At 42.1% G+C, this 26,106-nt stretch overlaps 2 protein-coding genes across 2 annotated transcripts; one reads left to right on the forward strand and one right to left on the reverse strand.

Annotated features, from left to right (window-relative positions):
- Positions 1-4,071: 4,071 nt before the first annotated feature.
- Positions 4,072-12,910, forward strand: sesn4 (sestrin 4). Its single transcript, XM_071410826.1, has 9 exons — positions 4,072-4,275; positions 9,544-9,744; positions 10,031-10,213; positions 10,528-10,773; positions 10,894-11,008; positions 11,128-11,252; positions 11,483-11,649; positions 11,862-12,006; positions 12,196-12,910. Exons 1-9 carry the CDS (start codon positions 4,210-4,212, stop codon positions 12,283-12,285), a joined length of 1,338 nt encoding a protein of 445 aa, XP_071266927.1. The 5' UTR covers positions 4,072-4,209; the 3' UTR covers positions 12,286-12,910.
- Positions 12,911-21,525: 8,615 nt separating this feature from the next.
- Positions 21,526-25,733, reverse strand: LOC139581259 (forkhead box protein O4-like). Its single transcript, XM_071410824.1, has 3 exons — positions 25,171-25,733; positions 22,972-24,444; positions 21,526-22,883 (listed from the first exon to the last, which is right to left on the reverse strand). Exons 1-2 carry the CDS (start codon positions 25,600-25,602, stop codon positions 23,002-23,004), a joined length of 1,875 nt encoding a protein of 624 aa, XP_071266925.1. The 5' UTR covers positions 25,603-25,733; the 3' UTR covers positions 21,526-22,883; positions 22,972-23,001.
- Between the last annotated feature and the right edge of the window lie 373 nt (positions 25,734-26,106).

A 26,106-nucleotide genomic window follows, 5' to 3' on the forward strand; every position in this document is an offset into this window, starting at 1 on the left:
TATTGTTTTCTCCCGAGTGGTGCAGCGGTCAAAGGCACTGCATCTCAGTGCTAGAGGCATCACTACAGACCTTGGTTTGATTCCAGGCTGTATCACAACCGGCCGTGATCAGGAGTCCCATAGGGTGGCGCACAATTGGCCCAGCAGCGTCCGGGTTAGGGTTTGGCCGGGGTAGGCCGTCATTGTAAGTAAGAATTTGTTCTTAACTGACTTGTCTAGTTAAATAAAGGGTAAATAAATAAACACATTTCTCCAGGTTGGAGAACACATCAGACTCTGAGACAAACTTACTAAATACAGACAGGCAAGAGTACTCCTCGGCTAGAGTCCCCCCTGTGGCCCTGCTGACAGTGCTATGAAAGGGCAGGATTTAATGTAATCATTTAATATCAAGCAATAAATGGATTACCCTGTTTATTGTTGTCTCAGCCTGTTTTTTTTTTCCTAGGGGTTTGAATTATGCCAGCCATTATAGAGTTCTGGGCAAGGGTGAAACGTTTCATGTTTCAGCTTCTGTAGACTGTAGTTATACTGAACCAAAATATAAACGCAACATGTAAAGTGTTGGTCCCATGTTTCATGAGCTGAAATAAAAGATCCCAGAAATGTTCCATATGCACAAAAAGCTTATTTCTCAAAAATGTTGTGCACAAATTAGTTTACATCCCTGTTAGTGAGCATTTCTCCTTTGCCAAGATAATTCATCCACCTGACAGGTGTGGCAAATCAAGAAGCTGATTAAACAGCATGATCGTAACATAGGCGCACCTTGTGCTGGGGACAATAAAAGGCCACTCTAAAATGTGCAGTTTGTCACATAACACAATGCCATAGCTGTCTCAGGATTTGAGGGAACGTGCAATTGGCACGTTCCCTCAAAACATTTCCAGAGCTGAAAATTTCCAGAGCTGAAATTGTCCCAGTTCCATAGCCTGCATTCTCACCGGGCATGTCACCCATTGAGATGTGTCACACTGCATGAGGAAAAGGATGGCCACACCAGATACTGACTGGTTTTCTGATCCACGCGTCTACCTTTTTTTTAAGGTATCTGTGACCAACAGATGCATATCGGTATTCCCAATCAGGGGAAATGTGTAGATTAGGGCCTAATGGATTTCAGTTGACTGATTTCCTTATATGAACTGTAAGTCAGTAAAATCTTAGAACATGTGAAATAAGGTAAGGAGGATAAATTATGATATTCTTGGCGAGCATTTGTATTGAGTCAGTGTGTATGAATCAACTTGTACAGAGAACATTATTACAGATTCCCAGCCAAGCAAAACCAGTTTGGTGTCAGATTCCACGCAAGATTAACATTGTTCCCTATTCCTTAGTCCAAATAAAACAAGCTAACATATTACCACCAATGAACCTATTAGCATTGAAGAAACATAATCTTGTGTCTTTCTAGTTATATCATGTTGTCTTGTTACTATGCTGTATATCAACTACTTTTTTATTGTTATAGTCTGCTTTTGTGATGTTAGGGGTCACATTTTGAACTGTATGGATTAATTAGTTAGGGACAGGTCTAAAATATACTGTGGGGAGGGGGGTCCCAACTCAAGGTGTCATAAAATAAATTGCACCCCCCTCACAAAATTAAAAATATTTCCACATGACCCTCCCCTTGTACTGTCAAATAAATTGCACACCCTCCCCCCTCATAAAACCAACACAAAAATAATGTTTACGAACACAAATAACTGTTACGACCCTGTGTTTATAAACGTGGATATCGACTTTGCCACTTCAGTATCCTTTTGTGGCACATTCGATGCCATGCAGGGCTACGGTCCAGAAGGTTAACGGTTCTCTGACCACCACAGACAAGCTCACTCTCCCTGCCTGTTTCCTACACTGGTTGAAGTGGATTTTTGAAAGGAGCATCAAGGTCATCACCGTGCACTTTCGCCACTCTGTGAAGTTCATTATAATTTATTTCATATATCGCCTAATAAACTGCATGCTTTCCCATGATGTCGTGACATTTTTTGGTACGGTTTTTGTACTTTACTCACATTAAAAGGTTGGATAGAAACTTGGTTAATGTGAAGCCATTTTAAGGATGCTGGAATTATATTTTGAACGAATGTCCGCATGACTACAGGATACCTTTGAAGTAGCCTAATCAAATTAAAACATTTTGACTGCCAAAACATTGTGATATGCCACATATAAAATGCAATAAATTTTAAAAGTTAAATAATCGATATTTAGGCTATACTGAAGCGTTGGGTTCTAGGTGCGCGAGGAATAGCCGCTTGGATTGGAGAGGAGGCAGCGCGCACATTAAGCTTTCCTGAATAACTAGGCCTGCCTGGAGCATATGTGACCACATTATTATAGGACGATCTGGGAGAAAGATGATCTACAAAAGACATCTCAGTATCGGAAGTAAAAAAAATACACAGACTGTTCTACTACTGTGCCTTTCTAGACCGTATAAACTGTCGAGAGGAGACCCACAACTGATCCAAATGGAATGAAACATTCAAATCACAGGGCTTTTGCTCCGTTATTCAAAGGACAGTTTCACTGCAGCCTAGAGTAGAATTTTGTACTCGCTTGAAAATAATAATGGAATTATTTATTGCATTGTGGTGTTGTAGGCTTGTCTAGGTAATTGTATTTTCACTAAACAAGATCAATAGGGGAGCTTGTTGAGCTGCGTGTCTCATGTCTTCACTGTTCTTTCATGCACAATGATGCACCTGGCCTCTCCGCTGCCTATCAGCTATTCCTATGTGTTCTTGTGGATTCATATTTAAAATTGATGCAGCTTTGAATTATTTTATGTGTGGTATGATTGTTAGTTAGCCTATTGCAGACCTGGACAAACGATCCACATACCACTATTGTCACTATGAATGGTGGATAGTGGGCAGGATAGACAGTTAGACTGGTAGACTATATTGACCTGTGATATAGTAAAAGTTAGCTCTCGGAAAAGCATAGTGCAACTGGCTGGTAAAACATGCCCGGACATGTTGTCTTACCAAAGTAAAATATATGAATAAGTATAGAGAGAAGAAAAGTGTTTTAGCTCAAATTTCTTTGAGCCCATTCAATTTTAATATAGTAATAGTCTAAGAAGACAAGTTAACATGTAACAGAAAGTAGTGGAGAAATTGATAATGCCTGTCATTTTACTTTTCTTACTGAATTTCAGGTTAATTTAACTTTTGTATGATATCTGATGCATGCAAATGTTCCTTTTTTATGACAATCTTCTGTTCCCTCTATTTTGTGTCTTACATTCACTGAGTGGAGGCTGCTGAGGGGAGGACGGCTCATATTAATTGCTGTAATAGAGCAAATGGAATGGCATGAAACACATATAAACCATGTGTTTGATACCATTCCATTAATTCCGGTCCAGCCATTACTACGAGCCCATCCTTCCCAATTAAGGTGCCACCAACCTCCTGTGATACTACTAGGAATCGTGTATCTGGAGTGACATATCGGTAATGTTATCTAGTGAAGGCTGCTGAGGCGAGGACAGCTGATAATAGTGGCTGTAATAGAGCAAATGGAATGGCATGAAACACATATAAACCATGTGTTTGATACCATTCCATTAACTCCGGTCCAGCCATTACCACGAGCCCATCCTTTCCAAATAAGGTGCCACCAACCTCCTGCGATACTAGTGCATATAGGGAATGTGTATCTGGAGTGACATATAAGGAATGTTATCTAGTTCCTCAACACTATCACCTGCACACATACACAATCTATTGTTCTCTATTGCGTGCTCTTTCTCTCTCATATACCAACCTATAAACACACCTGCTGATGTCTTTCTGGGTGTGCATATATGGATTGTGTAATAAAGAAAAATACACTGCAAATTGACCTAAAAGTTGAATAGATCAACAATAACAAAATCCACGATATCATAGCAGTGACTGACTTTCATATCAACCTTTCAGTCAAAGCATTGAAGCCTAAAATGTCATCTCTGTAAGTTGATTGGCCTTTAGAATTTGCACAGCCCACTCTTTACTCCGCCCCTATATGCTTTGATTGGGCACACTGTTACTGGAGCAGTAGGCAATGTACTGCAAGTCTTTCTTTTTTTACCTCTAGCTAAATGCCCAGACATGTAGCTTGATTTTGTAGCGGATCCGCATTGTTAACTGGGTAGGTGAACATCAAGAGAGATAGAGCCGTATCCATGCACTAACTTGTTGGAAAATGATCATCTGTACGAAAAAAATGGATTACCCCCTCGGAACCCAATGTCAGCGTGTCCAGAACCAGGTATTTTTCTTGCTACTAAAAAGCCAGTCAACATTCAAATGTACGATTAGCTAGCTGGCTAGTAATGAAGTTAAGTCGACTGTGTCGTTCATTCATTTGCCCTGAAAAAACTTGAGGCAGATATTGTCTCCTTTCACGAAACTAATGTACAACTAACGTTAACTACAGTAGTACGTTAGATGGCTGCAGTCAGAACCACTTCATATGATGAGGTTGGTTTTAGGCTCGAGCTAAACTTTTACTTTATCTAACGTTAGCTAGCTAACATTAATTATTTATATTTCCTAGATAACTGTCTTGCTAACCCAGAAAACTGAATTGATAACTAACGTTAGATGACAGTTGACCAGGGGCAGGTGAGCAGCTAACTATCTAGTGGCTAGTAGTTTAGCTAGTCTGACAATTAACATGAACGAGATATTAAGTTTGCTCTAGTTTACGACTAACGTTACCTAGTGACTGTTATTGTTTCTCATCTCTGAAATAACATAGCTACGGTAGTTTAACTAGCTTAACTAACGTTAGCCAATGTGCCAACGGCAACAATGGCCATACATTGTCAGTCTAGCTAGGTAACTAGCTACTTGAGGGAAATATACGCTTTTAAGAATGTTCTCAGTCAATGAATGGGAAGTTGCTGTTGCAAAATGGTTTAGTCAAAAAGCTTGCTAATCGGTTAAGCGAAATGTCAAAATGATGTGGACAGGACATACCCATTCAACTAAATTTAATGGGATTGAGTGGTTACCTAGAATGTAGCTAGCCAAAATGGATTGACAACTAACATCTGTTAATATGCTAACTATAATACTCTTCTTCCTGATGTCTTTGCATTATAATCGTATTTTTCCAGGCCAGGTTTGATATGCAGTGTTATCAGCCGCCTACTCTTTTCTTTTTTTGGGAAGAATGTGATAATGACATAATCTCTAGAGATTTGCTCGTGCAGAAAAAAGTGTTTGCTAATACAATGTCATTCTATAATTATGGCGTTAGTCAGTCTCTTATGACGGTTTACAAAGAATCTTGCTAGCTAACGAACAAAGGTTGTCGTTGACAATCAGAAATCGAGGAGCAGATTTTTCTGTTTCAATCGGCCTAATGTATTGTCCTCTGCCGTAATGTAAAACGTTTGGTAAATATATTTGTTTTGTGTGTCTTTTTTTCACTAAGATGTTGACTTCTTTGTGCGCTGTGATGCTGGGTGCACTGCCAATCAAATTTGTTTTTCTCTTTTCTATGCTGTTTTTCCCATGTACAGCCGAAAGGGGGCAGTGCGGATAGGATAACTTGTTTACTGCAATTCAACATTCAGAAGTTGCTAGAACAATAGAGGAATGTGATCAGTGACATGAATTCCTTAAAATTTGATATGAAGATAGACTTGACCAATACCTATGCTTTGTCTACAAGTGCACTTGCAAGTAGGGGTTTAGAGACCTATGTTCAATGCAATTCATGTATATGTCAGGTGCATCACTTTTATGTCCTGCAGCAAACCTGATAAATACCTTAAGAGATTTGCACAAGGCGTTTGCAGATTTGACTAGACAGGAGCAATATGTTGATCATGTTTATGTGAGGTGTATATATTTCATTTGAATAAATAAGATGTTTACAGTTTGGACATTTGTTGCTGCACTGGTGAGAAAACAACAGGCATATTGTTGCACCGTGTATTTGGGTGTTCTCTCTTTGCGCAGAATCAAAAACATCACATCATAAATAAGCTTGCTGCAAAGTGCGCACACTGGCCCAGAGTAGGGTCCCCTTCTAGACTATTGCTCCCCTTATCTCCTCTCAATTAAAGTGCCACAGATAAATGGCAGGTGGGAAAACTGTCTTATCTGCTGCCATGCATATGCATTGGTCATTCTTAGGCATGGTATTAGTTTGAAAAAGAAGCAAGTCGGAGACAGTGTTGAAAGGGGGAGATTATGAATGTGTACCTAACCAGGTTACAACAGATAACTAGATCAAGCAAGTAAAGTAACCTGATATTCTGAAATACCTTGTGTGCATTCGGACTTGTGTTTCTAGTCTTTATGTTCAGCTCTATGTAGGCTGGCAAGAGTACAGGTTTGTTTGTGTTTTATCCTGTATTTTTATGTAGGCACCATATAATCTGGCTTTACCTGTCTGTCGCCCTTTTCTGAAGTTTTGTTTTGTTATACAAGTTTGCCTGTGTCTCTATGAATTCTGGCATGTTTGTGTTGGTGGTCTATGGCTGCTGTGCTGTCCTGCCCAGCTTCCCCCTCCTCTCCCCCTACGGGCTGCAGCTGGCTGTTTTGCACTCCTCCCTGGGTTCAGGTTGCAGAGCCAAAAACAGGTCTCGCCGTTTGTGTTTCTGGTGAAGAGGGACGAGTCTGTTAAAGGCAGGCAGCTGGGACACTAGCAGAGCAGCACATGACAAGGACGGACCCCTTCAGCCTCACTCAGAATGCAGATTGAATATCCCCCTCTCTCCTCCTCCATCTGCAGCTGACCCCCTTCCCTGCAGCCCCCTGCACTACCTCATCCGCTGCCTCACTCCCTCCCTCTGTCACATTTACCCTTGGAACGACTACTGGCATAATTTTTCTACTCGTCTTTGTTCCCATCTCTGCATACCTCTCATTTCCTCTTTCGTACTCAACAATTTATAGGCCATTGTTGTCTGTTTCCCAAACCCCTTTTCCCATCTTTGTTTGTTTCTTCTACATCTTTCCCTCCAACCCCCTCACCACTGACACTTTCTTTTACATCTCGTTTATACCTTGTGATGTTCTCTGATCAGTAAACAAATGTATGGATGTATGTAGAACTGACGTAAATTGTAATTTCCTGTCTGGGACTGATGCCGTTTCAATTTGACTATGCAACTTTTTATATTGGAACATATCCAAACATGTTGGAGATTAATTTCCCTATTAGAGCATACCAAGATGTACAATGAATCTACCCAGCCCTTATAGAAAATGTAGGCCAAATGTATGCCGGTGTGATAGTTTGAAGTGTCTGTGATTTTTCTGGTCTGATTTGATTCATTGGTGACCTATTTTTAAATAATGCCAACAACAATGAACGGAAAGACTAGTTCCATGTCTTCAGAATCAGACCACTCATCGTGCCTTTTAAATGGTGACTGACCTGTTGAGCGTGCCTAGCGTATTTGTCTTTACTGCGGGTCTGGGAGCCTGTTTTTCTGGGTCAGCCGCGAGGTGGGGTGTCATCAGGCTTGGTTATCAGGCCCTGCTGAAATGGGATATATTTACAGGGGGAGTGGGGCATGGAGTCTAAAGCTGAGAGCTTCTTGGTTGGGAATGGGGTTCTATCTGGGACACTGACTGGTCTGGAGCGTTGTCATTCCAGCTTTAACGCAACGATTGGACATACCATATTAATGTGTTGTATTAATACTGTGTCATGGCCACAGCACCATGGCAGGCTTTATAAAGCCTGGGGAGAGCCCTGCCACGATTCCCCACCCACTGAAATTAAACTCAAAGTGTTTCATTCGCTTGTATGGAACTTGATTCTCAGAAAGTTCCTCAATCTCCTTGGAGGCTTGGTTGGACTGAGTTCTTAGAGTGGGAGTTTCTTGAGGCTTGTTTATTGATGCCTGTTGAAGCCAGAGAGAACTCCATCAAGGAGTGTGGGGCCACAAATCAGTTGTGTGTGCGTGCGCAGACGCATGTCTGTAGGGTTGTGAGTAACAAACACCTGTGCCAGAGACATTGGTATTAGACAGGCGAGGCCCCAGTCAGGGTTGAGTTCCCATTTTCCTTGAAGGTGGGTCGGGGTCCAAGTCAGCATGTCGGAGCTTTCACTCCTGTTTGCTATGCTCTCCGTCACTGAACCTCCTCATCTTCTCTCTCTCTCCAAAGGCCTCCACACATCCATACCGTGCATGCTCTATATAGGCCTACCATCAGATTGACAGGCAATAGCTGTTGCGTGGTGAACGAGGGCTCATACTTGAAGGACATAGACATGGAATGCCACATTTAATCATTGAGGCAATGAATCCCATGGACTGTCAGCGGAGTGATTACACCCCCTATGCCTATCCTGTTCCCCCTCTTGACATCCACCAGCATGTTGTATTCAGTTTATATTGGAAGGCTTTGTACCTAATGCTGGAGGAAGAGCAGCGCCACCTGCTGGTTAAGACGCAAAGTGTTTTTTTAATGAAACTGCGAAGCCAGTGAGATATGTTAACATGATGGTCAAATGCCAAGGAGCTATTCCATAAGGTGGTGGAACTAAATAACGACTACTGATATAGAAAAAGCTTTGGTATGACGGGGATCATAACTCTCCACAGTGGTGGGTTACTAAAAACACCAGGCTCTGCCAGCAGAGGTTGCTGAGCCACTTGGCCCCTAGGTAAGCTGGCCTGGCCTCTCACATTTCACACACTGGGGAACAGACTCAAGACCTGTTCTCAGCCTCGCTCTCTCTCTCTCTCCGTCCCGGTGCCAACACCTTTTCCTAGAAGCCGTTGTATGAGAGTGAGAGAGGTAATAAATGTCTTTAGTTTTTACAAACCAGGCCCTATCAGTCCATATTTCTCTTGGCCGATGTCTCTCCTTCTCCCCAGCCAGTCTCTCGCTCTTTATTCCTCCTTCATTGCTGTGGTTCTCCTATCATTGAGGCCTCATCCAGTTCCAGTCTGGTAATTTCTCCATACACCCGAGTTCCTCTGCTCTTCTCTACTCAGGTTATCAGCTCGTCTCATTGTAAAAAGGAGGGTTTTGAGCACTTTTGGCATTATTCAGGGTACCACTTTTAATTCACTGTCGTTTCTTTGCATCCTCCAATGACTATTGATCTGTTTGTCTTTTGGTAGATCCTCCCTGGTACTGCGAATGTGTGGGATGCCGGGCTCTTTTCTCTGCCTGAAATGTGTGCAGAGCGGCCTTGTTTGTGTTTTGCAGGGGAATATTGTGAGGAATGTCTAGTGGTACAAAATCTCTGCTGCTGTTACAAGAAGGCTCCTGTCGATGGATTGATTCAAAGTTCATAACCCACAGCTCAGTCCTGACGTGCATGCGATGCACAGACTGAGTGTAGGCTGACACCACAGGGACCTTCAAAACAGAGGCTGTTAGCCTGCTTGTGAAAAATCTTGCAATTTTTTTATTTTCCATCTTGTTATCAACATTGATTTTCACCTGGCAAGGAGGAAGATGCATAGACCTAGTTGGCACTTGCTGTGTGCGTTCAGTCGGTGACATATTGACTCTGCCACCTGTCTCACCGTCCTCTTCCTCTGGTCCTGTCCAGGTGATGAAGGTGAACGCCGAGAAGGAGCGGGCATCGCTGCGGTGCATGAAGGCTCTGGCCAGCAGGGGGTGTGTGGACGCCGTGTCCCAGCAGATGGCCTCTCACCCCCAGTACCTGGAGAGCTTCCTCCGTACCCAGCACTACATCCTCCACATGGACGGCCCCCTGCCCCTGCAGTACCGTCACTACATTGCCATCATGGTGAGGCCACTGGAATCACGCACACCGCATGATGCATAGAAATGCATCTTGTATCTGCACCAATCATGCACACCCACACATAGTTGCATACACTTGCACAGACATGTAAACACCTCAATCCGCCCACACTCAAGGACACCAAAGCACTTTCATATACATAAACAGTCACTCGTACTCGGCTCGGCCCACCCACGCACAATGACAGAAACACGGTCAACATGCTGGAGACAAGCCTGTTACTGTTCTAGATGCACTTGTATTTAAGTCCTCTCCCCATCTCTCCCAGGCTGCAGCACGGCATCACTGTGGCTACCTGGTGTCTCTGCACTCTGCCCATTTCCTCAGGGTGGGGGGCGACCCGCTGTGGCTACAGGGGCTGGAGGCCGTTCCTCCTCGCCTACAACACCTTGACCAACTCAACAAGGTTCTTGCCCACCAACCCTGGCTCACCGCCCGCTCACACATACAGGTACCACAGGAACCAGCTCTTATAAAGAATATGTAACATTCCTACAGATCAGATATTTGGATGTGAGCTTTGTGCTTTTAGTGTTATATCCCTGATCAGTACATTTACATTCTAGTCATTTAGCAGACACTCTTATCCAGAGCAACTTAAAGCAGTAATATAGGGTTCAGTGCCTTGCTCAAGGGCACATCAGCAGATTTTCACCTAGTCTGCTTTGGAATTCGAGCCCAATACTCTTAACCGCTAGGCTACCTGCCACCCCTGTCTAATCTCCACCATGAGGCCCACTCTCTGCTGTGTCCTTCCCCCACCAGGCGTTGCTGAAGACGGGAGAGCAGTGCTGGTCTCTGGCTGAGCTGGTTCAGGCTGTAGTGCTCCTGGCCCACTGCCACTCCCTCTGTAGCTTTGTTTTTGGCTCGGGCACTGACACCGACCCCGTCCCCCTTCCCAGAGCCCCCAACGGCACTCCCCCGGGCTACTGCCTCTGTGACGCTGCCAACGGCAACGTTAGCGTGCCGCAGCCTCTCACCTCGCCCTCAGAACACACAACACGACGACGGGTAAGTGTTGTGTGCCGTATCAGACTGAATATGACGTTCGAGCTATTCCACAACAGATCGTTGCCTGAAACCACAGTCGCATGTCTCTTCACTCTTTTGTCTCTCTTCTTGTCTTGGCAGTCTCTGGACTCCAGTTGTGAGATGGTGTGTTTGAAAGAGAGGATCCAGAAATCCCAGGAGGAGAAAGAGAGGAGGGGGGAGCATCTTTTACACACCCAGACACTGCAGCACACAGGTACACTGTTCCCCCTCACTTTCACACCTGATGCTGTGAGAGCTAACCTCATGTGTGAACGTTGAGTGACGGATCCCTCCTCAACTATGTTTATTGACCCTCTCACTGTCACCTCCCAGATGTGGAAGATGAGGAGGAGATTACCTACTCTGCAGACCCCTCTCGTTTCATAACAGACCCTGAGTTTGGCTACCAGGAGTTTGCCCGTAGAGAGGAAGACCACTTCCAAGTGTTCCGGGTGCAGGTAAGTACACAGCTGATATTATATACGGCTTATATTCTATGTTGGAATATGTGACACCCTTCTGGGAGGCAACAGGTGTCCATGTCAGTAAAGTAGTGAATCAACCCTCATAGAATATGAGTACAATATACTGTCTCATATGTCTATGGGTCTATAGTTAGCTGAGGTGTTACAGGAACCATGTGAGTATTTCAGGTTTGTTTGACTGTGTGTGTTTTCTGTCTGGAAAGGACTACTCCTGGGAGGACCACGGCTTCTCCCTGGTCAACCGGCTGTACTCGGACATCGGGCACCTGTTGGACGACCGTTTCCGCAGTGTCACGGCCCTCCCCTCGTCCCACGGGCCTGACCTGAAGAGAGCCACCTGGAACTACATCCATTGCATGTTGGGGATTAGGTGAGGTCACGCTACTAGTCTGCACACACACACCGGCACAAGCGCACGTCAGACATACACACACGGTATTCATAGAGAGTTATTGTAAAGTGAGATGCTATCATAATCGTATGCATTGCAGCCAGGTTGGTCCTAGGATTCAATGTTTGTGATTTGCTGAAAAGGACCCGCTTGATTCATATTCACGTTTGTGTTTGTGTGTGTGTGTGCAGGTACGACGATTATGACTATGGGGAGGTAAACCAGTTGCTGGAGAAGGAGCTGAAGCTTTATATCAAGTCTGTGGCCTGCTATCCTGACGCCACCAAGACCCCGCTGTGTCCCCTGCCCTGGGCACCACTCAAACCTTCTGAGAGGGTACGCACCCCACCCCACCTCATACCAATACACCCTGCGTCCATATACAGCTGAACTATATACTGGAAGTACATCTACCGCATCAAATGCAAAGCGGTAGTTTGTGTTCTCTGTTTCACCCTCCACCACATTCCATCTCTTCCAGCTCTCTAATGATATGATCCTCTCTTTTTTTTCTCTCTCTCTTAGATCCATGTGAACTTGCTTATAATGGAGGCTCGGTTACAGGCTGAGCTTCTGTATGCTCTGAGAGCCATCACCCAGTATATGATAGCTTAGGTCAGTTGGTGAGAGGGAGAGGCACAAAGTTACAATCGCCAACGGTACAGAAAGACCCAGTTAGGAGGCCTCAGGGTTGGGAACCTCTTACAGCAGGCAGGGATATGGGGAAGAGACTGGCAATTATGAGGGAGAAAGAGCAGCATGCAATGCAGCCATATCCTGCAAATGTGCGACTGTCCTATTTCGCAGTTAAAAACTAGGGAAATATATATAGTGCAATCATTTAAGCTCTATTTGCGTGATATGCACACTGCAGTGGAAAGCTCTTTGCCAAAGTCAAAGCAATCCCTCTCTTCCCCTCTCTCTGCCTTCTCATTTTCCATTCTGCGAGGTTGGTCTGTCCACTTCATTTAATGTATTTTCCTCTTATCAAACATATCTGCTCTTGATGGTTAATGTGCAATTATATTACTATTATAATAGATATTCATTATTTTCATTTTTAGTAATGTATTGTTTAGCTATGTCTCGATTCTGATGACTGTGATGAAAGCGGACGGTTGGTTCTGCAGTGTAGCAAGGAGATGTGTACCCATGGCCAACACAATACCCTCTTTCTTGGTTTGGGATTATTTTTGTCTTTTCAACATTGCATTTGTTCAAAACCAATTGTTTATCCTTTTTTATTGGATTGAGTGAATGTTTTGGTGAGATATTGCCATAGTTTGTCTTGTTATAGTCCTTGTTGGTGTAGGTAGGTGGTAAAGGTGATGGACAATTGTTCACCGCAGCTCCCTTAACGTTTCACATTAGTACTGAAGGTTCAAGAACAAAACCCAAACACTGCAAGATGATATCAAACAACTATAGTTCCTTTTTTTTAAAGCACTTTTTAGATATATAGATATATATTGTAGGTAGCGCAGAGATGGAGATCCATGTTGGTCTGTCTTTTCTTTCCACTGTATGGTGTCTAATAGAAATTATAAACTGGGCGGTTCGAGCCCTGAAATGCTGATTGGCTGACAGCTGTGGTATATCAGACCACAGGTATGACAAAACATTTATTTTCACTGCTCTAATCACATTGGTAACCAGTTTACAATAGCAATAAGAACAGCCCTTAGCCATGGTATATTGGCCATATACCACACCCCCTTGGGCCTCATTGCTTAATGATCCTGAGGCTGCTTCTTGGGTCCCTCTGTGTTCCGATCAGCTGATCTCCACTCCTACAGTCACCCTGTAACCCTAGTCGTCTTGTGTATGTGGAGTAGTGCAGGGACTCACGTGGTCCTGACAGAGGCCATGGCCCCAGATCTGAAGGAGATCAGAACTCACTTCAGTATCTTCGATAAATCTGCAATCGCTATAAATTTAAAAAATATATATTTTAACTTTAAGAAACGCAAAGAGGTGGCCAAAGTAATGTTTTGTAGAGTGAAAAATAAGCTCAGCCATATGAATGTCAATTTTTATATTGATGTGCTCTGGCATAGATCAAATGAAGGAATCTCCATTTCAAAGAAAACCATCCCTAAAACTGCATTGATGCATTTAAGTGGTTGTTGAAGGTCTGTAGAACTCTGAACTGGAATATTGCAACATAAAAGTCCCCGCAAGTGACCTGCATTGAGTTTGAATTGCTGTTAAGCATACTCTACTATGCTACAGAAGATGTAGACTAAGGATAAAATGTCATCAATGGTCTGTGTACGATCTTATGCATGTGAAAAGTAGGTCTGTCTTTTTCAATTATTTATTTGGCAAGCTTAATGACCTAAAATAAAGATGCTGATTCATGGTACAATTTGCAGAACAGCGTGGGTAGGTACTGCAAACTAGATTTTTGAAATGGAATTATATCCTTTTTTTGTTTTACACTTTTTTTTGTCAACTTTGCATTACAGTACTATAATTGTTGAGTTCTTGATGTTGCTTCTGGGTTCGCTGCTATATCCTGCCTGTTGCGCTGCACCCTGAATATTTTAGAGGCAGCAGGGTGGAAGACCCTTTTCAATGGGCTCGACCGTTTTGAAACGACAGGAGAAGAAGAAAAAAGTGCATATCAACAGAAGTGCTTTTTAGTGCAGGTGCCTTTAGGCCAAACTGGACTGGTGCTTGAGTGGGCAGACATGACTACTCTGGGCTAAGTAAGGGCCTTGCTAGAGCAGACTGCCCCAATGGCTCCTCAGGAACAGTGTTCTGTGGCCCATATAGAACGGCCAGTGCCATAACCACTGGACACAAGTATGCACAGTGGCTCGTCTTTTTGCTGGAAAATGCATTGAAATGAGTTGACGTAGATGTACTGTAGCGCAAAAGAGCACTACAGTCCTCATTGGCTGCTCGTCAACACCTCTATGACATCGTTATGGCTCCAAATGCAGGAGCGAAAGAGTCTGTTCCTGCCTGAAGCTTCCGACCACCAGGCCAAGGGACCAAAACGATAAGAGCCACTGACACAGAGATGGATGTTACAGTTGTTCAATATTTACCACGTAAATGAATGAACAATAAAATAAACAAAAAAAAGTAAAAACATAAGTATAAAAAAAAAAAAATGTTTCTGGAAATGTGAAGACTTATTTTTTCTATAAAGATGTTCTATCAAGCGAGTGTGTTTCCACTTTTTTTCTTTTTACTGGGGTTACCTAATTGTGCTTTCACATTTGCCATATGCTGTACTCATTTCATATTTAAATCAACAGTGTGTACAACTGAGGGACTCGACTACAGCAGTACCTCAAGGAAACCAGTTGAGTCATACCATTCACAGTACTATTGGAATAAGTTACATTTAGAAAAATAAATACCACATCACTGACACATATTTACAAAAAATGTAATACAAAGCGGGAGTCCTTACAGATAAAAGGATGGTTGTCTTAAATCATTGAGGAGTAAGGATGAGGCTAGCCTGGATCCATAACAGAATCTGAGACAGACGGCATGGTGATTTGAGCATGCCTGAAATCAACTCAACACGCATTCCCAACCATTGGCCGATTTCCCTTCTGTGATCATCTTACTGAGAAATCCACATTTAACCTATCATGCTGTTGTGCAATAAGGAACAACCACGCAGTTGTGCTCATGCTGCATATTGCTAACAGTTGATATGTCTGTCACTAACATTGGCAAAGTCAGTATGACATCTGCACATTGATCTGATACTAGTACTCCCTGTATATAGCTTAATTCTTGTTACCATTTGTATTTTTTAATGGCTTCGTTGATTTGATTGCTTTTGAGGGACTAACTGATGCCGGTTATGATAAGTGACAGGATGAAAGATGAATGAACTTGGTTCAGCTCTTTTCTTATTCTATTCTCCATTCCACTCACACCAGTGTCCTCACATGCTCCTATTTTCTGATTCTCGGAAACAAAGGCCAACAGGTTGCCACAGAGGCCTAAATTAATTAATATGGTAATTTCCTACATATATTTGAAAGGCCTCCATCCCTTGTGACAACATGATTAAACCATGGCAGTTTATTGGACAACATCAGAACATGTTAATGCATTAGTAGTTCCTCATAAATGTGGGGATGGAGGTGCACCTGAGAAACCTTTTCTATACACTTAGACCCTCTAGTGGTAGATATTAAGCATTGTGCATTAATGTTAAAGGCCCAGTGCAGTCAAAAACGTGATTTCCTTTGTTTTATAAATCAAATTAAAGTTTATTGGTTGCGTACACAGTTTAGCAGATGTTATAGCAGGTGCAGTGAAATGCTTGCGTTACTAGCACCTAACAGTGCAGTAAAATGCCAATCTGGGAGTAGACCAATAAGAGCGTTCCAAACATCTCTGCCAATAACAGATAGTTTTCAGTTTTCCCCTCCCCACTCAAACCACTCCCAGACAGTCCAAGCAACATTCTTTCTTGAGAAATTGCTCTTTGCTAAGAAGCTATTTTTGTTTCTTTGTAACCATTTTCAAACAGTCCCAGTAACCTTAATTGTTACCTAGAAAATATTTGATATTGAGATAAAAATGGCTGTATTGGACCTTTAAAATGTGAAAAACATCCCACTGTTAAATTCGTTGATACCATGAAGTTAATGAACAATATAAATGTGAATACTGGTGAACCAATAAAATAATAAAGAACGATTCGGCTAATATGGTTAAACAGATTACGTTTATTTCCACTTTCCAGAACTGTTTCCAATGCCGTCTTTGGCTGACTTTACAATATGTAAAGTAAGATTGAGAAAGAAATAAGACAAAAACTATCAAAATAAAGTAATTAACACATATTGGCTAGGCACAACTCATCAACCCCTCTGATAACACCCCCCCCCCCCTTCTAAAAACCAAACAAAAAAATGTACTGTCCACATACTAAAATACTGTATTATCAAAGTGGGGCCATAAGGACATTACTAACAGCTACTTTTATAATGAGAAAATTAGTATTAAAGAAATTGAAGAAAAATACAAAGAAGGGTAATATTACTGGGACTAGGGAATAAAAAGTCAAAAGACCATAATTGTAGTTGACAGTGGGGGAAAACTCCAGCAGATTATTCAAGGTATGACCTAGCAAATACAGCCTATGGGAAGGATGTCCCCTATACACTGTGCATTTAAACATGGCCACCACACTTTCAGTCAACACTTAAAACAGTTACACCACTGTCCAACAATGACACATTCCCTTTCATTCAGTCACTCCTATCAAACACTCACACCCACCCTAAGATGCATAAGGAAAGGACATCTCTCAAAGACCCGGCCAATAATGTTAACAATAGTATGACCATAGAAATAGAATGGGCTTGGAACCTCTAACCCTGGCAATTTGACATTGGTACACTCGCAACGGCTACCTGGTATTGTGACGCAATATTTTCCATGGTAATGTAGAATGTTCATTCAAATGATTTTCACTGATGTGGCTCATGCAATGGAATGTATTTTTTCTAACGTCAGTTAAGTTGAATCAACAAATCACAGCACATATTGATTTACTTCCTGCATGGCTCCTATGGGTACACTCACAATGGCTGCCAGTCCACCCATTATGCCATCATTGACTTGAGTATCACTGCGGAATCCATCACAGCAACCAAAATTATTTGCTGTTTATCAATGGGACTTTCATACATGCTTATTAAAATACCTCAAACTACACGGTATTCACTTTTATTTCAAATCTATTTAAGTGACAAAGTCTGGGGATCACTATATATATATATAACAAAAATAATAAAGGTTAGTTTCTTTAAAGGCCCAGTGCAGTAAATAACTTGATTTCCTGTGTTTTATAAATATTTCCACACTATGGGGTTGTGATATACCCTTTCAGTGTAAAAGCTGTTTGGAAAGATTTGAATGACTGCCTCTTGGTGGGGTGGGGTTTTGGCCTGCCTGGTGACATTAGTATACACCAATAAGAAAGAGAGTTCCAAACTCAAACTCTGCCAATAACAGCAAGTTTTCAGTTTTCCCCTCCCCACCACTCACAGACGGTCCTAGCAAAATTCTTGCTTGAGAAATTGCTCTTTGCTAAGAAGCAATTTTTGTACATTTTTTTGTTAATTTTTACTGTTTTAATTGAAGAAAAAAACAATCACAGTAAGGTACTTCATTGTAAATGGCTGCATTGGACCTTTAACTAATCAATACCTTTATACTCACTCAAGATATCCATCTGTGTGATGCATACAAATGATTCAAGGCCCTAAAGTGATCTAAATATGCACCCATTACATTATGGCCCTCTTAATGTATGTCATAAATGACAACTAGCACCGATCAATAGGAAAATCTTTGTGAGAAAAAGGGTGCTTTATACAAATTAAAAGCTAATGTATTCACATGGTTACAGTGACATTATTAACAATCATGTAAAACTCCATCTAGGATGCATTTCAGATGAAAAACTGGTCAACACAAAAAAAACTTTACAATAAACGATAACCTTTTTTCTGACATGAACAAAGAATTAAATACAAACTTCCGCCTAACACAAAACACATCTTCAAAAGGAAAGAAAAAAACGTGGAAAATGACAAGGTGCATCTTGCTATTGAGTAACATGTTCTAGTGTTCAATATTGGCAGTTTAACAACCTCGAACGAGACTATTATTATGATATACGACTAAAGATATCTTGTGTACTTCCGTCTTACAGTAAAATTAGAATTTCTATTTTAAAGTGTTAAATTGAAAGTGGCTTGAATCCAAGACACTTGTGTCAAGGATGCCATACTCAAGAAAACGGCAGAACATGAGGGACTGTTGGTTTCCAGTCTTCTATTTTAACAAAGAAATTCACCTTAAATGTTGTTATTCTGATGATTATCTGATTACCCCCTTAAGGAAGATATTTCCATTGTTATTCTTTTTGAATGACCCCAAGAGATCACTGCTGAAAGCAAAATGTCCTCCATTGTGTAAATTCCATGTGAGGTTTTTATTTGGATTTAAATTTCACAATAGTCAAGTCAAATGAACTAAATAAATGGCAAGTCAATTTGTAAAATCAAGTTATACTGGTCCACGCATGCACTTTGCCTCACCTCACCTGCCTTGTCATTTGTTAAAATGTCAGATCTTTGAACAGGCTCCACTTGCAAAGCTTATCTGCACTGAAATACATTGTCCCAAGCACCCCCTTATCTGCCATGCAATTCTTAGTGTTCCTTTGGTTATGTATAAAATCTACATGCATCTCATCTTTTACAAAAATAAAAGAATATATAGAAAATGACTGTTAAAAATGATCTTTGAAATAGTTTCTCCAATTTAAAAAAACAACTTTTTTTTCCCTGATTAGTAATATATTAATATCTGTTAATATTTCACTTATAACCTCCATCTAAATTGTATATTAAACTATAGTCAAATATATGTATTTTTTTACGTCACACATTGTATTAATTTCATAAAAAAGACGGTTAGTAATGTATAACAAAGTGTAAATAGTGAGAAATGATTCCCACATGAAGCCCCGGTTTCCCTTACTTAAAGCGATATAACATTTAAGGAAAACATTAAATAGCAAACCCCTTCAAAAGGAGATCTTAATTTCCTTCAAGACTTATTTTTAGTTCTCCTGATTGATCTGCATAGCATGTCATGTCTATGTGCATAGCACGTATACAACCTTCCTCCTCTGATGAAATGATTCAACCTAACTTGGATTTCGGCTCTTCTTTTGCCATTTGAGTATGCTTGCCACCTGACAGAAATACTCCCAAGTGCCTTGAAACACAACACGGTTCTGCAAAACCTTCAAGTGGTCCATACAGCAGTGGAGGAATACTGCTTTCAATGATATAACACTTGGCCAACCAATTCAATTGTTGGCAAATAAAATTACCTTTGAATGCCCCCTGTAAAAAGTTCACAATTCACATTTCTTCATATTGTTGGTGAAATTGCACACCAGGAGAGAAAAAAATACTCCCCCCAAGTTATTTCCACCCTGCTCTTTAGCACACACTGAGCAGAGTCACGAATGCCAAACTGTGAATGCATATCACATATGTGGCCGGGACGATAGCAGTGTCGCAATATTTTTTCTATCGCAAAAATGAAAACACGAAGCAGACCAACTCTTTGGTCCTTTAAAATTCCTGCTGTATGTAAAATATTGTGTGCTTTAGCTTGGAAAATAAATACATGTGACTCTGGATGACAACATAATGATAGTTTTGATAAAGAAGTTCAATCTGCTTCGTGTTTTATTTCCTTGCCACGATACTAAGGAGTATTGCGATACTGGTGTCGTCCCGGCCCTAATCACATACCCCGTACTGTTCAATTACTGAATTACCACTGAAATAACTCCTAGTTACCTTGTAGCTCCAGTCTCTTCAATGAAAAAGAAACAAAAAGCACATGTTTCGTACCATCAAGCGACCAAACGCTAAACTAAGTTTGTTCAACCTGCAGAGTCCAATGTCAAATCGTGCATCCTTAACTCAGTCTCATCCAATGTCCTTTAACATCTTCACACTTTGCCCGCGTCATACAGGTTGGCTGACGTCACGAAAATGACGCACAATGGGGCCGGAAGCTGAGCGTTGTTATGATTCTGAATGGTCAGATGGCTAGTAACAATGACAAGAAGTTGCCATGTGGGGAATCGTTGGTGGCTCATTTCAGCTAGTTTTATCTTGTTCTTGATACCATGTCTTGTTTTGATGTGTTTTGACTGATTTCATGTCAATGCTAATATGGCTAAAATGAGCTAGCTAATCAACAACTTTAACGATCTATGAGACAAGTGCTCATTGTGCAAATGTATTTATGTTTTCAATAAACATTTGGAGATTAAATATAGTTTACATGTTGTCAACAATCTAAGCCAACCCATGCAGTAGTGTAGCCAGAAATGAATTGGTCCTCCCCCTAATTTACGGCAATTCTATTCATTTTGTCATGAGGCAGAGGAAAAATTAGCATTTTTAAAGCTCAAATATGTGTATTGACTGTGATAAAGGCACTGGATTATGAGCGGTCTTGTTTGCTAAATGAACAAAGTAGGCAGTGGTATGGTGCATTTATATAGTGCATATAGCCATAGAAGCACAGTGACATATGCCTCAATGCGGTCATATTCATGGCTTATTGGGAGTGTGGCTTTCAGTTAGTTATTTTTGGCCACCCTTCCCATGAGAGTGAATGTCATTCCAGTTCATCTGAATGTCATTCCAGTGCACTTCTTGTAGGTATGTTAACGGTTAACGGTTAATAGGTTAGCCGCCGAAAATACATTTGACCAGTCATGCTTATAGGTCTATAGGTTCCTTTGCATAATTTTGCGAAATTAAATTGGTGTGTATTTTTGTTAGTCGTCATGCATCTTAGTTATCACAAGCACAGCATACAGAGTCTAGTTTGAGGAGCAGAATAGCCTACCACCTGTCAGACAGCGCGAGAGTAGCTCCTCAAAAAGCTGGCACTGGAGTGAAATATGCTTTTATAAGCCCAGTCATTGCGTGTTAACTGTTTTGATGGCCACGGTTAAAAATATAAATTTTTATTTCTCAAATTCAACTCATAATTCAAGTGCACCTCCCATTCGCCATTTGAGTGCATATGCTATAGTCAACAGTAGGCAGACTATAGTCAACGGTAGGCAGGCTATCAGCGCGTCACCCACCACTTTACAATGTGAGCTTGAGGCAGCATAATTGTTTGAAACCTGATCGTTTTACTTTAAATAATGAGGCGTGTCTTACCTTGCTTCAAAGTAGCCTTGCCAAAATCCAACCATAGAAACATGGAGGAAAATATAATTTTATAAAGACTTCCTCATGCCATTAACCATCATTTTCTATTGCTCTATTGGTTTTCATATCTTTCTTTCGTTGTCCAGAACCCAAAGACACAATCCTAGTCATATTAGCAAACCATCTTAGTTGTTGCTATTAGATTCCCTATCTTTCTAAGTTTCATATCTGTCACATATGGAACCGTTTGCATTAGGTGTGCTGTTTAGAACGGTGTTTTCCCGCGAATCGCATTTTGGCAAATGTTTGAAATGGAGGTTTTATTAGCTGCTTCATTACAGGACTTGAACGTTCAATAAAATACATTATAGCCTTTTGACTGTAATACGATAGGCTTGCTGTTGTTGCATGTTTCCATTAAGTTCAGAATGAAACATGTCCGTTCCTTGTATGCATGCATAGTAGGATATTTTCTGTTGGTCATGTCATTTTACTGTTTGGAAAAAATGTAACCATTTGTTGACCGGTTAATGAGGGTTGGTTAGTCGGCAACAAAACTGACCGAAAATTGCTTGCTATGAATTCTATCTAATGGTGTTTGCATGTTTAGGTAAAACTACGATTACTATCATTTATTTTTTCTCTCAATCTGATTGGATGGGCCTGTGCCCACCGAGCTGCAACCCTTTCTGTTTTGCCCCATAGTGGCTCACACGTTGGTTTTGTTGCCACACAACCAACCCGTCCATAGTCCAGCTGCAACTTCTCAATATTTTCATTGAGGAAGGTACAGAGGAGTGTTTTTGTGTTTGAACCCCATTCCCTCCATATATACAGATGCAGCAGCTTCATTTTATGTCTAAGTTGGTGGTGGTCGGTAATCGTTCACCACCTACAATTTATACGAAAACTGGCCATGTTTTCCTGTGTGCCCCGTCCATTTTACCTTCAATATCAAAGACATCAATGAGGTGTACCATATCAATCCTAAAACTACTTTGGTATAGTAATAATATTCATTGTTATATTAACTCCAAGTAGTTTAGAGTTGTTTGTTGTGTTTAGTCTTTTTACTCTAAATAAATTCTGTCATACTTCTCTCAAAAACACTCCAAGAAAATACATACGGCAAACTCCCCAAAAGTTGCAAGTGTTACTAGGGGGTCTGGGGGGGGTCTCATGTATGGTGGATCTCCTGACCATCCACTTGTATTGGCACGTGACATGGATGTCTGAGGTCTGGTTTCGTCCTTAAATCCAAAGAAAACTCAAAAGTACAAACGCAAAGGTTTTAAAAAATTGCTTCAAATCTTCAGCCAATAGGGAGACGAGGAATGGGAATGCACCAGATGTGATCTTTGTTGTGAGTGTCGTTGAGTTTTTGTGTGATTGGGGATCCTTACCCGCAACAAAGAGTCAAAGACAAATGTTGACTTCATGATGTTCTTGATTAATCTCCTGCACAAAGCAAAAGATACAGGGAGTGAGTGAAGGTGAGAGGGAAACAAGGGTATAGTTAGAACCTGAAAGTATAATTTCAGCGTACCTGGCTAACACTGCAAGGGTTGCTGGAAAGTTAGCTGGGTACCCAGTTGTGGGCGGAGCTCTGCGTGGTCGCAGGGCCGGAGTAGCTTTGCCCTCCCTGGATTATGGGGTCAAAGTTGAAATCGATGCCCTCTCCATCCATGAGGTCGCTGTTGATGATGTAGTCAACGTCACAGTCCAAGTTCTCTGTGAACATCTCGATATCCAAGTCGGTGGGCAAGCGGTCTTGACTGGGCAGGAAGCAGCTCGGCGTTCCGAACTGGCCCATCCCTGGCAGACCTCCTCCTGCATTGGCGGAGAGGCCCCCTCCGTGGTGAAGCCCCATACCTGGCAGCTGTGCATGCTGGGCTTTGAGGCCGGAGTACTGTGGAGAGTCCTGGGTCATGCCTGACAGGCTCATGCCCAGGCCCAGCTGAGAGTGCTGCTGCTGGAGCTGGGACTGGAGTTGAGATTGCATCCCCATGGGTGCCACAGTGTTGGGCTCAAGCCCCTTCCCCAGCAACAGCTGGTTGGGCTTGGCCCGCCCTCCCACCATGGGCCCCCCCATGCCCATCATCCCCACTCCACCCGGACTGGGCATCAGCGGATCCACCTGGGTCATCATGACATCACTGGGAGGCGGGGAGTCCGAAGTGAGCAACGCCTCCAAGCTGGAGGCTACATGGGTGCCATAGTGACCAGTCCCATGGGAGCCGGGGGTAGGCATAGGGTTGAAGAGGGAGTTGCCATAGTTTGAGGGCTTGGAGTTGTTATTGTTGCCAGATTGTGTGCCTGAGGACTGTCCCACGATCTGGTTGGCAGCCTGAGAGAGGTTGGGTGGCTGCAGCTGACGGAATGTGGGGAACCCGGACCCCCGGGGAAGCAAGGTGGAAGCGGAGGGCAGAGGGGTGGGGGGCACCATGGGGGCCGTGCTGGGACTAGCCCTTCCTTGCTGCTCTGTCATCAGCGTCAGGCCATCGATCAGGTCCAGCTCCTCCATGAGTGTCTCGGTGAGGGTGGGGGGCAGGTTGCCCGTGGAGTAGCCCAGTAGACCTTCCTCAGGCAGGTCATCCTCATCCTCCTGGCCGGGACCAATGGGGGACAGCCGGCCACTCAGGGTGCTGGCGTTGGAGCTGGTGCGTGGACGGAAGCTGGTCCACATGTCAGGGTCGTCTAGGCTACCGCGGGATGAGGGGCTGCCGCTGTTCACCCCCCATTTGGGGAACTGCTGGGAGGAGTTGGGACTGTCTGCGACGCCATCTCCGTCTCCCCCGGTGGTCCCACCCAAGCCTGCTGCTGCCTTCTTGGTCTGCTTGGCCCGCATCCGGCTCTTTAGCAGTTTGCTGCTGTTGTCCATGGAGGCAGCACGGCGCCGGGGGGCTTTCCCAGTCTTGCCCCCCTCTGGGTTGAGCATCCACCAGGAACTTTTGCCTGTGGACTCATTGTGAACTCTCAGGAACTTGTTGTGGAGTGATAAATTGTGGCGAATTGAATTCTGAGGTATCGGGAAGGGAAAAGAAAAAGGGTTTTGTTTAACATTGGCGCCTTGTAACTTAGGAAATTATTCAGCTTCATTTGATCAACAACAAAAATATTCACATTTTATTTGTCACATACACATGGTTAGCAGATGTTAATGCGAGTGTAGCGAAATGCTTGTGCTTCTATTTCCGACAATGTAGTAATATCCAACGAGTAATCTAACCTAACAATTTCACAACAATTACCTTATACACAAAAGTGTAAAGGAATGAATAAGAATATGTACATAAAATAATATATGAATGAGTGATGGTATAGAACGGCAAAGGCAAGATGCAGTGGATGGTATAGAGTACAGTATATACATATGAGATGAGTAATGTAGGGTATGTAAACATAGAAAATTGGCATTGTTTAAAGTGGCTAGTGATACATTACATCAAGATGGCAAGATGCAGTAGATGGTATAGAGTACAGTATATACATATGAGATGAGTAATGTAGGGTATGTAAACATTATATGAAGTGGCATTGTTTAAAGTGGCTAGTGATACATTTATTACATACATTTTTCCATTATGATGACCATAGATTTCAAGTAATTACTTATATTATTCACTAATTAATGCAGTGTAATAATGTATCATGTGATCACATCAAATGGGTCTATATAACATAGTTATAACAATGTGTATAACAATTACGAAACGCATTAAGGTAAACATCGTTTTCTTTTTACCTTCCACCCTGCTGAGCTGTTGCTATCTCCTTTATCTTTGAAGTAAGGCACGGTTTTCACCATCCAGTCATATATCTGTGCCAAGGTTAAGCGCTTCTCTGGAGCGTTCTCAATAGCCTGACTAATCAGGTCCGCGTAGGAATGGTTCCCCCATGCATTGCGCCGGGATGATCCCTTTCGGGGCGTGGCTCCACCCACTCCGGCTACAACTCCTCCCTCTGAGACCACAACTTTCTCAGGCTCACATACGATTTGCTGTTGCTCTTGCTTATCCTCGTCGGCGGGCGGGGTTCCCGCAGCGGATTCAGGTCCGTCTGCCCCCTCCGGTTTAACAGCTGAGATGTCGAGTCTGGGGAGCGGCCATGTGCACGACCTAGGTCTGCTTTGCGGCTCAAAATCTGGGTCAATCTTGGGTACCTTTGAATCCTCCATTGTAAGAGATTTTCCACAAAAGGTTTGCTTCACTTCTGAACTATTCTAAATGTTGACTACTATGAAATAATACTTAAAATATAAAACGTCAAAATAAATAATAGTCAGACTGAATAATCTCTACTAAATAAAAAAATAAAACAAATATATAATCTGGGGAGGTTTGTCAACATGTGTTTTTAACAGGCACACCAAAATGTAGGCCTATTAAATCAAATGTTATTGGTCACATACACATATTTAGCAGATGTTATTGCCGGTGTAGCGAAATGCTTGTTATTATTATTATCTGATGAGTCTATGTTCAAACTAGATTGTCTAATAAAATTATTGTATAACCAAAAGTTCAATATAAACTTAAACTATCGTACAAAAAAATTCTATTTTCCATCCTCTATTAAGGGGACTTGTAGAAGAAAGACACAATCTGAATACACCAATATAGCGTCCGTTAATCCTGAGATTGGAGATTAGGGGACCCAAATAATCTCCTTAATAGTAACT

This window comes from Salvelinus alpinus, chromosome 7, assembly GCF_045679555.1.
Source record: "Salvelinus alpinus chromosome 7, SLU_Salpinus.1, whole genome shotgun sequence".
NCBI classification, from domain to species: Eukaryota; Metazoa; Chordata; class Actinopteri; order Salmoniformes; family Salmonidae; genus Salvelinus; species Salvelinus alpinus.